Raw genomic sequence first — 18,655 nt, forward strand, 5'->3', positions numbered from 1 at the left:
ACTCTAATGTCTTCCTGTCTCTCTATATCTCTCGCTGGAGAACTGAGACGAATGGTAGATTTGGAATGAACGGAATAGTTGGAACTTGTGATGCAAATAAAGCACTTAAACCAAGCGGGACGTCTTGGTCCTTGAAAACCGTGAAAGGATTGAAACATCTGGAAGAAACACCGTGCCTATACTTGGTATTTAATGAAACGCTTGAAATAATTCATAGAATAGAATCAAGTTGACATGAAGACGAGAATGAAACGCTTTAAACACTCCACTGAAACGCCTATCGAGCCCAGAATACCTAAACTGTCCAACAGGAAGCGCTCACGGAGGAGGAAGTCTCGAAAAATGATGTCTTGTAAACACACCAGTAGGTCGGGAGGCACACAGAGGGAGGTGTACTCCCCGTGTAAACATAACTGTTGTGTCTCATCAACAACACAGCCCAGCACCAGGATGTGGGTAGATGCCGTCACCCCCAAGACCTGTGGTGACCCACCTGTGCCACACTTCAAGCAGCTGGTTATTTCTGTTGTGGTGGGAACTGCCTACTGACTGGTGTGGTGTGAAGGACTACCTACTGACTGGTGTGGTGTGAAGGACTGCTTACTAACTGGTTAGGACTACTTAATAACTGTTGACTGGCGTGGTGGAAAGGACCTACATACTGACTGGTGTGCAAAGACTACTAACTGACTGGTTTGAAGGAAGTACTATTGACTGATGTGCAAAGACTACTTACTGACTGGTGTGCAAAGACTACTTACTGGCTGGTGTGAAAAGACTACTTACTGGCTGGTGTGCAAAGACTACTTACTGACTGGTGTGCAAAGACTACTTACTGACTGTCGTGAAAAGACTACTTACTGACTGGTGTGCAAAGACTACTTACTGACTGGTGTGCAAAGACTACTTACTGACTGGTGTGACTACAATCTATGGCGTAGGGAGACAAAGTGGTACAGTCTCGTATGTAAGACTGATGCCAGGATATCTATCAACTGAAGAGCCACATTGATCTTAGTATCGTTTCTAAACACATCATCATTATCCGGGACGTAACTGTTCAAACATATCCAGCGTCAGCTGACGGCGCCTGCAGATCTGTGAGGCGAGGCAGAACACAGACTGGGGGAGGGAAGTGGGGCCTCCTCCTCCTCCTCCTGTCTTGCCACACGCCAGTGCTCTTTCTAAATTGAACATATTTCTCATAAAATACCGTCATGTATATAATGATTATGACCAATTATATGACCTATTTTTATATGTATTAGCGAATTGCAAACGTGGAAAATGAAATTTACGGTTTCGTTATAAAGTCTTGTTTACTAAGAGGAACGTAGTGGCAACGGTGAGTGTGTGTGAGAGAGAGACAGGCAGGCAGGTTGGTGGTACGAGCCGTGACCTGGGCTGTTCTGGTCGGCTCGCCTACGCCCCACCCCAGAGTCGTGTTCCTAGTCACCGCGCGTGGTCAGTCCGTGTTGGCCACGACCGTGGTGGCTATCCTCGGAGACTTCAACGCGACCAGAGCAAGTGATCAACGTACGTTTGTTGTGGCTGTGTGGTTTAGTGACTTATGACCATCCAAAATGCAATCTGTGCTCACGAAGACACGGCCACGTCCAGCCTACCCAAACGCAAAGACATTCATTTACATTTCCCTGAGCTATGGTAAGGGTTTATGTACAATTGTTTTGCATATTAGTAAATGAAATCTGTGTGTGTGTGTGTGCGTGTGCGTATGTGTGCGTGTGTGTGTGTGTGTGTGTGTGTGTGTGTATTATCTAATATTAATGCTAATATTGACACAATAGTATTCTGGTGCGCTAGCGCGTTGCACTCAGCCAGAGTTCAGCGTTGGGAGTGTTGGTTGCTGGCGTGTGTCCCAGGTGAGGGTTGCAGATGTGCTGATAGTGTTATGATTTTCTTTCGTGAACTGCCATGAATAAGGGCATGTTTGTATGACGTTAGTCTTGAGTCCCATGATTATATATATATATATATATATATATATATATATATATATATATATATATATATATATATATATATATATATATATATATACAATACTTTTATACTTGTCCGTCGTTTTCCACGTTAGCGAGGCAGCGCCAGGAACAGACGAAGGCCGCATTCGTTCACACTCATTCTCTAGCTGTCATGTTTAGTGTACCGAGACCACAGCTCCTCATCCACAACTGGGTCCCACAGATCACCCACCCCCCTCCTCCATGGCTTTGCCCAACCGCCCCACATGCCCAGATTCACTCCATCGACAGCACGTCGCCCCCTCCCTACCACGACGCTTCTATCCACGGCATATCTCTATCTCCACTTTGGTCTCCTTCCCTCACTTCCAGAGAGCACACCCGCCGTTAGCCTATATATATATATATATATATATATATATATATATATATATATATATATATATATATATATATGAGGATAGAGGAAGTAGAATACTGCCTACGCACCTCCTGCGTGTCGTTAAAGGTGACTATGAAGGGCGGGAGCGGGAGGCTGGAAATCCTCCCCTCCTGTATTCCTTTCCAAAAAAAAAAAAAGAAAAAGAAACAGAGGAAGGAGCCAAGCGAAAATTTTTCCTCTGTGTGCAACTGTTCTGAACGCTACCTTGCTTGCGTGGGAAATAGCAAACACGTATGCAAGATGGATCATATATAGATATATATATGATGTTAACGGTGGTCATTTTTTATCACTTCAGTGTGTCTGCTGCTGCTGACTTGCCTGGAGCCAGCGACGGGAGAGTCTCCTTGGCCGCCACCTGACGCCCCAGCCTCTGCAGGTCCTCCTTGTCTCCCCCACGACCATCCCTGCTCCTCCGCCCCCCTAGCCGACAGCTCCAGGGCGTCAGGAAGTCCGCGAGGTACTGGTGACGAAGAGGGATTCCAACCCAGCATGTCATCAGGTTCTGAACACCTGCTGGAGAATCCAGAGGCGGAGGTAACCCGAGAGATCGAGTCTAAGACGCCAGAGGACGACCTGGAAGCTACGAATGACGAGGAGGTGCGGCTAGAAGACGAAGGCGACGACGAAGACGACGACGAGGAAGCATCATCGTCATCAGCTGAGGCAGAGCGAGTTCTCGATTGCATCTTCTCCTCAGTACCGTTCATCGGCGGCAAATGGCTCGCCCAGATGGTCCGTCACGCCATCTCGGACGCCACGCTGATCGAAGCAGGTCACAGTTTCCTGGACAGCGGGGAGCTGGTAGGCAGATTCGTCGACCTCGGGAGGAGTTCCTCGGCAGCGAGGATGATCAACATCCTCAGTACTTGCTTCGAGGACGGGGAGGACGACCCCTACAGTAGCGACTCCGCCGCAGGGCGTCCCGAAGCAGACGACCAACGTGGAGATGAATACTTCGAGACTGCTTCAAATACAATAGAAACAGACCGTGAGCCCGGAGGAGCTAAGAACGTCCCACCTTATTCTAAGGTAAAAACATCATCGTCTCCCCTGCCTCATCATCGAAGAAAACGGCGACTGGCGCGGAGCATAGGGTATGGGGACTCGCTGGTTGGGTTCAACCTGCTGGGTGCCCTGGTGGTCGGTGCCCTGCTGATCTACCTGCTACACCTGCTTGTCTAGCTCCTCTTCATCCTATACCACGAATCCTGATGCCAAAAATAGTGGTTTGAGACAGAGCCATGTGACTGTGCGTCGCAAGAATACTCACAGATTTAATCTTAGAAATGTTCTTGATATGTTTTCTTCACGCGTCTTCTTTTTTTTTTTGTTATTTCTTCTATATGTGTTTACTGTAAATATCAGATTCCAGAGGCACATGATATGTGTTGTCCTTGCTTACCGCAGGTGCCATACCTTGTAAGAAAGTTTACACACACACACACACACACACACACTAAATTTTAGATGAAAGGATGGAGTGTAAAAGATTTTGAGCGATCGGGGCCTGAACATGCAGGAGTGTGAAAGGCGTGCACGGGATAGAGTAAATTTGAACGATGTGGTATACTGGTGGCGACGTGTTGTCACCAAACTGAGCATGGGGCATGTGAAGCGTCCAGGGTGAACCATGGGAAGGTCTGTGGGGCCTGACTGTGGATAGAGAGATGTGGTTTCGGTGCATTACACATGAAAGCTAATAAAGAAAAGATGTGAGTGGATGCGGCCTTTATTCGTCTGTTTTGGCGCTACCTCGCTATCACGAGAAATGGCAATCAAGTTTGTGTGTGTGTGTGTGTGTATATATATATATATATATATATATATATATATATATATATATATATATATATATATTACATACATTACATTACATTACATACTTTACATTACATACATTACATTACATACATTACATACATTACATTACAAAAATGACATACATTAACATTCTAATCTGATCAACTGCTGAACATACTGTGTAACTTTGTAATCCTTTACGACCTTTGACCTGATTGAGGAAGTTAATAAATTCCAACAAACAAAAGACTTGTTTCATTACTGCCACGAAGATGTAACTCATGCCGCAGAGTAGGAATTCTCTGGGGTCCCTAGGGTCTCTGGGGCCTCTGGGGGTGGTCTCCTCCTCCTGCATGGTCAGCTGACGGCCATACACTGTGACCAGCTCACTGGATCGGAACGTGTTTGAATCTGAACTTCTTTTTTTTTTCTCCCTCTTGTTCAAAAGACTTCAGACACAACTGAAAATTTTGACTACTCGTTTGGAACAAAATGCTGTATGCCCCTAATTTGCCCTAAATTCCTCGGAATTATAACAACTATGTCAATTACGCATCTGACTACGATGACTAATGTTGTATAAGGAAGTCTGGGTTGCCGTAATGTTTGAGTCGATTTCGTTCAGTGGGTCTATATAAAAGCACTGGTGGCGTCGAGGGTGTTCAAGTAACGGTCAAACACCAACGAAGATTTATGAAGTGTTGAACACCATTGAGTTCCACCAGACTGTTCTTACCCTCCGCTGTTGTGCTTCCTGTAGTTACCGCCGAGTTGGCCGCCACCCACCAGCCCCAGCAGTCCCCGCTATTACCCGTGTCCTCCAGCAGCGACGCCGTCAGGTTACACATTTCTCCTCCTGCAGGAAAACAAGTCAAGTTAGGGAGGAATCGTTACCAGCTGGGAGTTTAACGTGACTGAACGAACAAGAAACTATCTTACCTGGTCCTTTGAACGACTTGACTCAACCTTTCTGACCTACCGTAGCGTAACTCACTCTGGTCTTAACTACCCTAATTGACCTTAAACACACACACACACACACACAAACACACACACACACACACACACACACAAACACACTCATACCCATAGCGCTGACCCAAGACACAAGCACTGAAAACACTTAAAAGACTAGAGATATTCTGTTCTAGAATAAAGTAGGCCAGTAAAGATGACACTGTCTTTACACGTCAGAAGTAATGTCTAAGAAAGCAGCCGTTCGTGGATGTAGAGAGGGAACCTCATACACTTGGTACCAGTGTCATCTTACACTCCCGCTACATCACGATGAAGGAAAGAACTCGTTACACAGAGCCACACTGTCTCTCGATGACCATAACAATTCGTCACACCCACCCGTCACAGACGGAATAAGTCCCTCAACCGTAGACACGCTCAGGGACCTCACTCACTCACCACCGACACACACACACACACACACACACAGTCCCTTATGGCGTGATGATACACACTTGGGGAACCACACTACCCAGCAGCGGCGTCAGGTCTTGACTGAGAGACATCTTAAATGTCAAGTTGCTGAGAAACATCTTAAATGTCGATTAAGTTGCTGAGAAACATCTTAAATGTCGATTAAGTTGCCACAATGACGTAATAAAAGCTGACAGTCCGGCAAGAATCACTTGTAATTATATATACATTCCCTGAGGTGAGGTTTTAGGCTTATATGAGTAGACACAGCCTGGGGGTCGACAGTCAAGCTGCCCAATGTATGTTGAGTGAGTCTGCTTCTCGACTGTCTTGCAACTGTTTCACAGACAGTCGAAGATACGACTGGTGAATGTCTGTTGCGCATCCAGACCAACCTACACCGAGGGAGTAACTGGCGGGAAACCGAGGAAGTTTTCAAAGTAATGTCGCCTCAGTCTGTATCATACTGTATCATAATTGTGTAATAACACCAAATTAAATGCTCCTTTGGTGCACACTAATCACATATACTGAGTGATCAGGGATCACTACTACCTGGCGTTGCATAACAAGTCTACACAGACAAAAGTTTGTATCTTGTTATCCATTTCTGACGCGAGACGCTTCATCTTCTGTCTCGAAACTGCTTCGAAAAATGATCTCAACAAATTTTTGATTATGGCAAAAGCATTCGGAAAACAGTTCTGATAATCTTGTCTCGTTATAGTATAGGTACAGTGTTGGTCAACGGTTTCAGAGTGAGTCGTTTTGGCCTCCAGAAGGTTTAAGCTGCTTAATGTATTCTTCCCTTGAATGAATATGGGTCAAACTTCCGGCCTGATCACCACGGAAATGGGCAAGGCTGAACGACCTATATATATATATATATATATATATATATATATATATATATATATTCTTATTTACTTATTCACGTATACGTATTCAGTTTTGTCATTGTACACTAGTTCCCTTGTATCTGTGAACAAAAGATAAATGTTTTCTAAACCAATTTTCTACAAATGCCCTTGAAATTTTGCAGACATAACAGCTGCCAGTCCTGTAAAATATTGCCAAATACTTAAGAAATAAATCTGGCAATATCGCCCTTCGGCATATGGTATGCAGGACAATTACTGGCCAATTGACAATCACTAACCTACTGTCATTTATGAGCTCACACTGTCATTCGCGCCAGCCAGTGGTCCACGGAACGACCACAACTGACCTCAAACATCTGAATCATAACATGGATTCTCAGTTGTTGTACTGGTTGATCAACAAATTAACTTCACAAAACCCCCCAACACTCCTCTTCACAACACACCTCACCACAGTAATGTATGATGAATTTCGTGAGCAGTTGCTATGACCGTGCAATGACGACCTCGTTAAGCCAGCAGTGTCCCATCTGCCGTCTCTCCACCAATTGCTGATGATGGAGGAAAAGCCACCACAGCCTCAGGCGCACCAGTTACTCAAACATCAGCCTCACCGACCGACCGGTCGGAGAGCTACAAATATTGGTCCACCACAGCGGTGATAGCCAGCCCCGGCGTTCGCTGGCTGTTTGTAAAATACCTATTTGTTATTAGCCATTTGTACCGTCCGGGTATGGAGTTCTACATTTGTTGGTCCTCAGTTTCTTGAACTTGAACTCTGCCATCATGAAACTTTTAAAACTTGACCACATTTACCGACTCATAACTCGTTTTATATTCAATTCATCCACAACACTTACACAATAAGAAAACAATAATTACATTTTTTTTATAAGTAAAATATTTGCTTCCAGTTTGTATCCATTACTACGAGTGAAATCAGTTAAACTGTTGCCTTACATAGCTTCTTAAATCGAGAATATGAAGGCCTTTGATAAATCTGAATAACTGTGTCAAATAAATTCATAACTACATTGAATCAACTTATGACCTGACCACATCAGGTCAGCCCGGAGGCCTGTGGCGTCGAGGTTATGAATGAAAATGAGTTGGTCGAGGAAGTGGTGAAGGTGAGGTTTAGTGGTGATTCCCTCCGTAGTGAATATGATGGTGAGTGATGGTGAAGCAGGAGACATGATCAATTCACTCATGCCTGTTGGAGTTTCCTGTTTCTGTAGGAATGTCTTGTAACCCTCCACCTCCTCCACCAGCTTGTACCTCCGTCTGTCACAGTGTCTGGATGAAATAACCTATGTGGCCTATGGCTTCAAGTACGGAAAAGAATATTAACATCTTGCCCTCAAATCACTAAATAAACATTTTGTTTCTTCAATCATCGAAATATCCACTTTCATATATTGTTAATTTACCTTTACAAAGGCAGGTTCACATTGAGTTAGTGCCAGCGAACTAATAAACATTTCAGACATATTGCTTCTAAATCAATTTCTTACTGCTGATTTGACTGGCTATATATATACTTATTTTGTTGGGTAAATAAGTTAGGTTAGGCACGATTAGGTTGATGCAGGTTAGGTTAGGTTACATTAGGTTGATTCAGGTTACACTGAGTTATATAGATATAAGCTAAGTTGATTTAGATTAAGTTAGGTTAGAATAGTTGGTTCGCCGGCACTTAATTGATAGTTCTCGAAAGCCATATGACCGAGTCCTGTATCAGTAAATCACAAGAGCAATGGACCTATAAGAAAACTGTAGAATATACGACGAAATTTGTTATACTTTGTAGGAATATATTCGTACAAAGAATATTCATTGAATAGATCTAATTCAACTCCTCCAAGAGCATTCTTTTAATTTAATTTGGTATGATTTTGATATTTTCGTGTATAATGTAATTGGCGTGATTACATATAAATTAGAAGTGATCGTCTTTCGAGATATAATCATTTAATGAATTAATTCGTTAATCACATTCAGTAGATAGAAAACGACATCATTTATTGCATATATCTACAATATTTGTTTCAAATTCTAGGCCAACACGATACTGTGATGTAAGTTTCATGAAAAAAAAAAAAAATAAGATTGAAGGAATATTCAAGATTAAAATTCAAGAAAAATTCCTTACAAAAATGAAAAATGTACTTCATAGTAAAATGCAAAATACACATCATATAAAATTCCAAAGTATAGATCGTAAACATACGAGATGACATCATACAAAAACACATGGTATACTTCATACCGAAGTACAAATTACATTTCCAACAAAATACAAGATACATTTCGTGAAAACAAAAGATACGTGTTATAAAAAAAAATACAAGATACGTGTTATACAAATATACAAGATACATTTTATTCAAAATTCTCAAAATAAGTTTTCCAAAGCATTTATGAATTTTATCTATACATAATTTCTAGCAACATATTGGCTCTACTGTGTTACCACGTAAACAGATAATGGTACAAACGTTTAGCGTTGGGTTGATAATCAGAGGCTGCTGTACAGTAAGCCCACCTTACAAGAGTACACCAAGGCCTCGGGTCAAGAAAATGCTAGGCTGAAGTTAACGTCAATATATTCATAATGCTTAAGTTGATATCAGTGTTATTATATGGTCGAATTTCTAGATTTTTCTTCTTTTTTTGTCGTAGAAATTGGATCATAGTTAAAGTGTGACGTGTTTTATTTACATGGTTTAACAGACTGCCAACATAAACATCCTGGAAAAGTTGAAGGTGAATGTTAGACTCCAGATTCATGATGCTGGAAACTGGAAATCAGAATGATGTATCAGCTAACAATAGCTTTATATATATATATTTTTTTTTTTATACTTTGTCGCTGTCTCCCGCGTTTGCGAGGTAGCGCAAGGAAACAGACGAAAGAAATGGCCCAACCCCCCCCCCCCATACACATGAATATACATACGTCCACACACGCAAATATACATACCTACACAGCTTTCCATGGTTTACCCCAGACGCTTCACATGCCCTGCTTCAATCCACTGACAGCACGTCAACCCCGGTATACCACATCGCTCCAATTCACTCTATTCCTTGCCCTCCTTTCACCCTCCTGCATGTTCAGGCCCCGATCACACAAAATCTTTTTCACTCCATCTTTCCACCTCCAATTTGGTCTCCCTCTTCTCCTTGTTCCCTCCACCTCCGACACATATATCCTCTTGGTCAATCTTTCCTCACTCATCCTCTCCATGTGCCCAAACCACTTCAAAACACCCTCTTCTGCACTCTCAACCACGCTCTTTTTATTTCCACACATCTCTCTTACCCTTACGTTACTCACTCGATCAAACCACCTCACACCACACATTGTCCTCAAACATCTCATTTCCAGCACATCCATCCTCCTGCGCACAACTCTATCCATAGCCCACGCCTCGCAACCATACAACATTGTTGGAACCACTATTCCTTCAAACATATCCATTTTTGCTTTCCGAGATAATGTTCTCGACTTCCACACATTCTTCAAGGCCCCCAGAATTTTCGCCCCCTCCCCCACCCTATGATCCACTTCCGCTTCCATGGTTCCATCCGCTGCCAGATCCACTCCCAGATATCTAAAACACTTCACTTCCTCCAGTTTTTCTCCATTCAAACTCACCTCCCAATTGACTTGACCCTCAACCCTACTGTACCTAATAACCTTGCTCTTATTCACATTTACTCTTAACTTTCTTCTTCCACACACTTTTCCAAACTCAGTCACCAGCTTCTGCAGTTTCTCACATGAATCAGCCACCAGCGCTGTATCATCAGCGAACAACAACTGACTCACTTCCCAAGCTCTCTCATCCCCAACAGACTTCATACTTGCCCCTCTTTCCAAAACTCTTGCATTTACCTCGATAACAACCCCATCCATAAACAAATTAAACAACCATGGAGACATCACACACCCCTGCCGCAAACCTACATTCACTGAGAACCAATCACTTTCCTCTCTTCCTACACGTACACATGCCTTACATCCTCGATAAAAACTTTTCACTGCTTCTAACAACTTTCCTCCCACACCATATATTCTTAATACCTTCCACCTTTATATATATATATATATATATATATATATATATATATATATATATATATATATATATAAATGGCGTTCTAGCTACGTCTCTTCGTTGTATATCAACTGATTGTTATATTTCTCTCCTGTGTCTCCCCTGACGTGTGATTATTACACCAGAGTGCACTTGGGAACATCGTGTTTCATTTTCCCCATGGACTCATAGGAATATATAAATATATATATATATATATATATATATATATATATATATATATATATATATATATATATATATATATATATATATATATATATATATATATCCACTGATCGCTACATCTGTATAAGTTCTTGAGTTGTCTGAGTGTAAAGCCCCGGAGATCATACTCAGCCTATCCAGGTGATCTTCTCTGCCTCTAGGACGCTGAGGACGGCCAATGTGGCGTCCAGGAGAGGGTCCTGGACGCCGAGGCGGCGTCGCCTCCTCCTTCTTTTCGAGCACTTCATGGGGTTGTTGATGCACCACCAGATGAGGTAGGTGAACACGCACACGAAGGAGGCCAGCGCCAGTAACGAGTACACGTCAAACTTAGCCACCGAATGGCTGGAAGAAAGAGGAGGAACAGTTAAGTGGAGGAGGTGAGGTGAAGATGAAGTTATAATTGATTACTTCTAATGAATTGGATTAAATGATTAGGTATAGGAATGGGACATATGAACTATAATGTGATGGAGGGAAGAGCAATGCCTTAGGAGGATGGGTCGAATGTCATGGGAGCTGACAGATTCTTATGAAATGATATGTAAAACTGTGTTGAGGGGAATGTGAGGTGATGATGGTGTAGGTGATAATGGAATTCAGTGTATTACACCTCTCTCTCTCTCTCTCTCTCTCTCTCTCTCTCTCTCTCTCTCTCTCTCTCTCTCTCTCTCTCTCTCTCTCTCTCTCTCTCCACGTACTTAGGATACCCATAGCCGTCGCCAACGTCATCCCTGTCCAGGCCAGTAAAGACCTGTTGGGGTCGTGGAAGGCCCACCACCTCCCACCACGGCTGCATCACCCCTCACCAGCCAGCGGGCCAGTCAGTCAGTCAGTCTCTCTCCTGCTGGGACACTGGCCAGGGATCCTCCGTCCCTTCCACAGTCGCTGGGTAGGAGCGGGCCGGCGGTGTGGGGGAAGGGTCGGGTTTGTGGGAGTGTCTCTCCCGTCCTTGCCAAACTTCTGCAAGAAAAATATTCAATCATGTATTACTTTTTTTTTTATCATTCATCGATATGCACTTAAGCAAGAAAAGTATTCAATCATTTATTTTTTTTTATCATTTATCGATATGCACTTAAGCAAGAAAAGTATTCAATCATTTATTTTTTTCTTTTTTATCATTCATCGATATGCGCTTCAGTAGCTTCTCACCTAACTGACATCTCCACTATACCCTCATCATCTTCACTACACCCTCGCTACACTAAGCCAGGGGTCAAGGCCAGCTTATGGCTAACTGAATTTAGCTTGGATGATTTTGTGTTCATCATACATTAGCTCATCACAATACCTTGATTTTTACAGAGCCAGGTTTAACCTAACTTTAAGTTTTATGTGACTTATCCTTTGTCGCAGTGAGCCCTCGTCTTCACAATATTGTTATCTTTAGTGATCTAGGGTCAAGGTCAACCTGCGACCGGCCTTGACCCAACCTTGAATCACTCAGTGTTCACTATGATCTTTACCACAATCTCATCTTCACTAATAAGGCAATCTTGCCATTAATACCATTGACCTGTGACCAATCCAGGTCAATGGCCAACTTTTTTCTAAAAACACACATAAGCACGTACATACGCGCACAACATCATTAGTCAAAATGCAGATGTATAGAATATAGAAGAATCATAGTCACAACTCATTTTCATGAACCGGAAGTAAGAAAATAGAAATTTGAAAATGCTTAAATCAAAAGCTTAATTCTCAAGCTATCTACCTACACACACACACACACACACACACACACACACACACACACACACACACACAGACCAGGATGAAGACAATTCTGACCCATCGCTCGCTTTTAGTTTCCATATGTATGTGACATGTTGCTCTTACTATCACACTAAGTTTAATCTCACAGTGTTGTGGGCAGCGCTGTAACTCCGTGAAGCTCTCACACTCATTCATCACTTATACTTACAACAGGAGGGAGACACATCAGGTGGGAACTTATGCTGTATGAGGAACGCAACTTAAGCAGTATGAGGAACGCAGCTTAAGCAGTATGAGGAACGCAACTTAAGCAGTATGAGGAACGTAACTTAAGCAGTATGAGGAACGCAGCTTAAGCAGTATGAGGAACGCAACTTAAGCAGTATGAGGAACGCAGCTTAAGCAGTATGAGGAACGCAACTTAAGCAGTATGAGGAACGCAGCTTAAGCAGTATGAGGAACGCAACTTAAGCAGTATGAGGAACGCAGCTTAAGCAGTATGAGGAAAGCAACTTAAGCAGTATGAGGGACGTAACTTAAGCAGTATGAGGAACGTAGCTTAAGCAGTACGAGGAACGTAACTTAAGCAGTATGAGGAACGTAACTTAAGCAGTATGAGGAACGTAACTTAAGCAGTATGAGGAACGTAACTTAAGCAGTATGAGGAACGTAACTTAAGCAGTATGAGGAACGTAACTTAAGCAGTACGAGGAACGTAACTTAAGCAGTATGAGGGACGTAACTTAAGCAGTATGAGGAAAGCAACTTAAGCAGCATGAGGGACGTAACTTAAGCAGTATGAGGAACGTAGCTTAAGCAGTACGAGGAACGTAACTTAAGCAGTATGAGGAAAGCAACTTAAGCAGTATGAGGGACGTAACTTAAGCAGTATGAGGAACGTAGCTTAAGCAGTATGAGGAACGTAACTTAAGCAGTATGAGGAATGCAACTTAAGCAGTATGAGGAACGCAACTTGAGCAGTATGAGGAACCTAACTTAAGCAGTATGAGGAACATAATTTAAGCAGTATGAGGAACGTAACTCAAGCAGTATGAGGAACGTAGAAGTACGATATCGACTTTGATAATTTCCGTTTAAACTACAATAGAACATTCACCAGCTCAGACTACGAGGGTCTAGTAAAGGCCACTCCGTGCCTTCGGTGGTGGGCTAAGCTAACAAGTCCAGGGGAGAACAAAGAAGTCTGAGACACACGGCTGGTCATGGAGCTATACCGAGCACACACCTCTGTCTCGCCAAGCAGAGGGTTCGAGACTGCTTCGACCCAGGCGCGAACCGTGAACTCCAGGCATGTTCCGTGATCTTCACCCACGACTAAAACATAGGCATTATCAGCTGGCATGTCTTTCTTTCCATTTTTAAACTGGAAATGTCATATGCAAGGTGATGTTCTAAAGTCATTCTCAATCAAACTCGACCCACATTAACGATGTATACTGACTGATCACGAAATATATTTTGTGTTGGATTTTATGTGCAAATTGTATTTTTGTGTTTGATGACATAGGAAAAATATATTTCAAATGCTACACACAAAGACAGACAGACAGACAGACAGACAGACACACACACACACACACACACACACACACATGGTGGTGTAGTGGTTAGCGTTTCTGATCGTGATTTTACACAAGGGCGCTCGCTCGGGTTCGAATTCTGAGCTCGGCAATTGGCTCGCAACCAACCCATCTGTTCATCCTCCTATCATGGCTTGTCGATAATTGAGTACCTTGCTTAGGCTGAGGTATGCATGTGTGTGTGTGTGTGTGTGTGTGTGTGTGTGTGTGTGTGTGTGTGTGTGTGTGTGTGTGTAAATGAATAGATATGTAACGATTTATCGGGCCTAAGTGTCCATTCATTACACAGTTGAGAGTGTCACAGATATAATACAAAACTGGGATGTCATGACCGCTACTCGTTAGTTAAGTTTAGAGAACTAATGCTCGAGGTGAGCTGGATATTTCCACACTTTGGATAAGCACAGGAATGATTTCCATCGAGGGAGTGTTAGGGTGAAAGATATACAGGAATATCATACACTTAGCTGAACATTAAGTGATGAGCAATTACAGTAATAAAGTAGTTGACATACCACATAACACAACTAACAAGACACCGAGCTGTTCACTTGTTTAGTTATGCATCTGTTGATACATTGTTTATGACGTTCACAATTGTAGGCATAGGAACTGTTCTTATATTTGTCTGGACAACAACTCTCCCCATATAGCACACGAATGATTATCACTTCTCCTGATCGTATAAACCTGTGGCAACGTCATTCAGTAGTCTTGAAAACATCACTAAGGGAGTCATGATACTGTATACACCATTCTGACATACCATACACAGAGGGGGTCCCTCTCAGACACACAGAGACGAACCTCCACTCGTGTCTTTCTTCGTCTGTATTTATAATGAGTCCCGATGCCATATGCTCACGGGACACCTCCTGAATGGCTACTGAGGGAAAATGAACCCCGCTGAGCTGATCTGAGAACAACGTATTGTGTGTGTGTGTGTTCTACAGACGATCGCGTCGGTCAACACCTCACAGTAAGGTAAACAGAGAGGAAGACGCGCGCATTGTGCATGGGGTCTATCAAGCGGACACAGATGGGCTTGAGTGGAGATGGGTAAGTTGTGTGGGTGTGTTGGCAAGGTTGTACAGTAAACTGATTGTGGTTGTGTGAGTGTGTTGGCAGGGTTGTAGAGTAATCTGACTGTGGGTGTGTTGGCAGGATTGTAAATTGAGTGTGGTTGTGTTGGTGAGTTGGCAGGGTTGTAAAACAAACTGACTGGTTGTGTGGGTGTGTTAGCAGTTTCGTAAATTGTCTGGGTTGTAAGAGTGTGTTATGAAGACTATTTTCTCGTATGGCTGGGTCACATATGCCTCTTAATAACACTGTCGACTGAACTGGTTGCGCTGACCTATATATGTATATATATATATATATATATATATATATATATATATATATATATATATATATATATATATATATTTTTTTTTTTTTTTTTTTTTTTTTTTTTTTTTTTTATACTTTGTCGCTGTCTCCCGCGTCTGCGAGGTAGCGCAAGGAAACAGACGAAAGAAATGGCCCAACCCCCCCCCCCCCCCATACACATGTACATACACATGTCCACACACGTGTATACATACCTACACAGCTTTCCATGGTCCACCCCAGACGCCTCACATGCCTTGATTCACTCCACTGACAGCACGTCAACCCCTGTATACCACATCGCTCCAATTCACTCTATTCCTTGCCCTCCTTACACCCTCCTGCATGTTCAGGCCCCGATCACACAAAATCTTTTTCACTCCATCTTTCCACCTCCAATTTGGTCTCCCTCTTCTCCTCGTTCCCTCCACCTCCGACACATATATCCTCTTGGTCAATCTTTCCTCACTCATTCTCTCCATGTGCCCAAACCATTTCAAAACACCCTCTTCTGCTCTCTCAACCACGCTCTTTTTATTTCCACACATCTCTCTTACCCTTACGTTACTTACTCGATCAAACCACCTCACACCACACATTGTCCTCAAACATCTCATTTCCAGCACATCCATCCTCCTGCGCACAACTCTATCCATAGCCCACGCCTCGCAACCATACAACATTGTTGGAACCACTATTCCTTCAAACATACCCATTTTTGCTTTCCGAGATAATGTTCTCGACTTCCACACATTTTTCAAGGCTCCCAAAATTTTCGCCCCCTCCCCCACCCTATGATCCACTTCCGCTTCCATGGTTCCATCCGCTGACAGATCCACTCCCAGATATCTAAAACACTTCACTTCCTCCAGTTTTTCTCCATTCAAACTTACCTCCCAATTGACTTGACCCTCAACCCTACTGTACCTAATAACCTTGCTCTTATTCACATTTACTCTTAACTTTCTTCTTCCACACACTTTACCAAACTCAGTCACCAGCTTCTGCAGTTTCTCACATGAATCAGCCACCAGCGCTGTATCATCAGCGAACAACAACTGACTCACTTCCCAGGCTCTCTCATCCCCAACAGACTTCATACTTGCCCCTCTTTCCAGGACTCTTGCATTCACCTCCCTAACAACCCCATCCATAAACAAATTAAACAACCATGGAGACATCACACACCCCTGCCGCAAACCTACATTCACTGAGAACCAATCACTTTCCTCTCTTCCTACACGTACACATGCCTTACATCCTCGATAAAAACTTTTCACTGCTTCTAACAACTTGCCTCCCACACCATATATTCTTAATACCTTCCACAGAGCATCTCTATCAACTCTATCATATGCCTTCTCCAGATCCATAAATGCTACATACAAATCCATTTGCTTTTCTAAGTATTTCTCACATACATTCTTCAAAGCAAACACCTGATCCACACATCCTCTACCACTTCTGAAACCGCACTGCTCTTCCCCAATCTGATGCTCTGTACATGCCTTCACCCTCTCAATCAATACCCTCCCATATAATTTACCAGGAATACTCAACAAACTTATACCTCTGTAATTTGAGCACTCACTCTTATCCCCTTTGCCTTTGTACAATGGCACTATGCACGCATTCCGCCAATCCTCAGGCACCTCACCATGAGTCATACATACATTAAATAACCTTACCAACCAGTCAACAATACAGTCACCCCCTTTTTTAATAAATTCCACTGCAATACCATCCAAACCTGCTGCCTTGCCGGCTTTCATCTTCCGCAAAGCTTTTACTACCTCTTCTCTGTTTACCAAATCATTTTCCCTAACCCTCTCACTTTGCACACCACCTCGACCAAAACACCCTATATCTGCCACTCTGTCATCAGACACATTCAACAAACCTTCAAAATACTCATTCCATCTCCTTCTCACATCACCACTACTTGTTATCACCACTGTTGAAATCTGTGACACAGTTACTCCCTTCCGACACACCTTCCAGAAGCCTAGCCAGCGATGGAATTTGATTACCACAGTCGCATTGGGCTGTATTTCCTACCGACCCTCCAATATCAACCCTATGAGTATATCAGCGTATGAGCTATGATACGAACGCTCTGACAGAAGTGCAGCAACTTTAAATAGTACATATTTGCTGCTGCATCTGTAAAGCCAAATCTAGCAGAAGCGTCATACCCACATACTCCAGGACGACAGGGCTACGCCATGTGCAGAGTGGGTGGTGCTGGACGCGTCCGCTGGAGTTACCATGAGAGACATCGATAAGACGTCTGAAGGCAAGACTGATTTCAACGATGAAGGCCTGCACTGTGGCTGAGAGATTGACTTGAGGAGGCAGAAGTGATATTGTGACAGTGATTGTGTCAGCGTCGCGTCGCCTCGCCGCAGTGTATCGAGACAGACTTCCCCAGAACTTTTAAAGGGGAAGTAAATGTTTATAGTTGTGTTACTGGAGTGATAGTTTTCATGCATGGTGTTTTTGACAAGAAAATAGTGAAGTTGGAGAAAAATGTAGCTTAGACATTGAAGCTTATTGATACAGTGGTGAAATTGATGAGAACTGCTATTTACGTTTGTGTGAATAAATTGTACATTTCCTTTTCCATAGCCAGAGGTTGAACCATTATGTGACATTCATTTTTTTTTTCATTCATTTCAAGCTAAAAGTTTGTTTCTAAATTGTTTCTTACATTTTTCATATGTATATATATGTATGTGTGTGTGTGTGTGGGTATGTGCGTATGTGTGTGTATGTGTGTGTGTGTGTATATGTATATATATATGTATATTATCCCTGGGGATGGGGGTGAAAGAATACTTCCCACGTATTCCTCGCGTGTCGTAGAAAGCGACTAGAGGGGACGGGAGCGGGGGGCCGGAAATCCTCCCCTCCTTGTATTAACTTTCTAAAATGGGAAATATATATATATATATATATATATATATATATATATATATATATATATATATACGAGGAGAAGTGGGAGACCAGATTGGAGGTGGAAAGATGGAGTGAAAAAGATTTTCAGTGATCGGGGCCTGAACATGCAGGAGGGTGAAAGGTGTGC

The 18,655-nt window shown here is 42.8% G+C and overlaps 1 protein-coding gene across 1 annotated transcript; it reads left to right on the forward strand.

The window, feature by feature from the left end:
- Positions 1 to 1,375: 1,375 nt before the first annotated feature.
- LOC139753051 (uncharacterized) lies at positions 1,376 to 4,287 on the forward strand. Its single transcript, XM_071669151.1, has 2 exons — positions 1,376 to 1,665; positions 2,726 to 4,287. The coding sequence occupies exons 1-2, from the start codon at positions 1,584 to 1,586 to the stop codon at positions 3,610 to 3,612; spliced, it is 969 nt and encodes a 322-aa protein (XP_071525252.1). The 5' UTR covers positions 1,376 to 1,583; the 3' UTR covers positions 3,613 to 4,287.
- The last annotated feature ends 14,368 nt before the right edge of the window (positions 4,288 to 18,655 follow it).

Source organism: Panulirus ornatus, chromosome 2 (genome assembly GCF_036320965.1).
Source record: "Panulirus ornatus isolate Po-2019 chromosome 2, ASM3632096v1, whole genome shotgun sequence".
Taxonomy (NCBI): domain Eukaryota; kingdom Metazoa; phylum Arthropoda; class Malacostraca; order Decapoda; family Palinuridae; genus Panulirus; species Panulirus ornatus.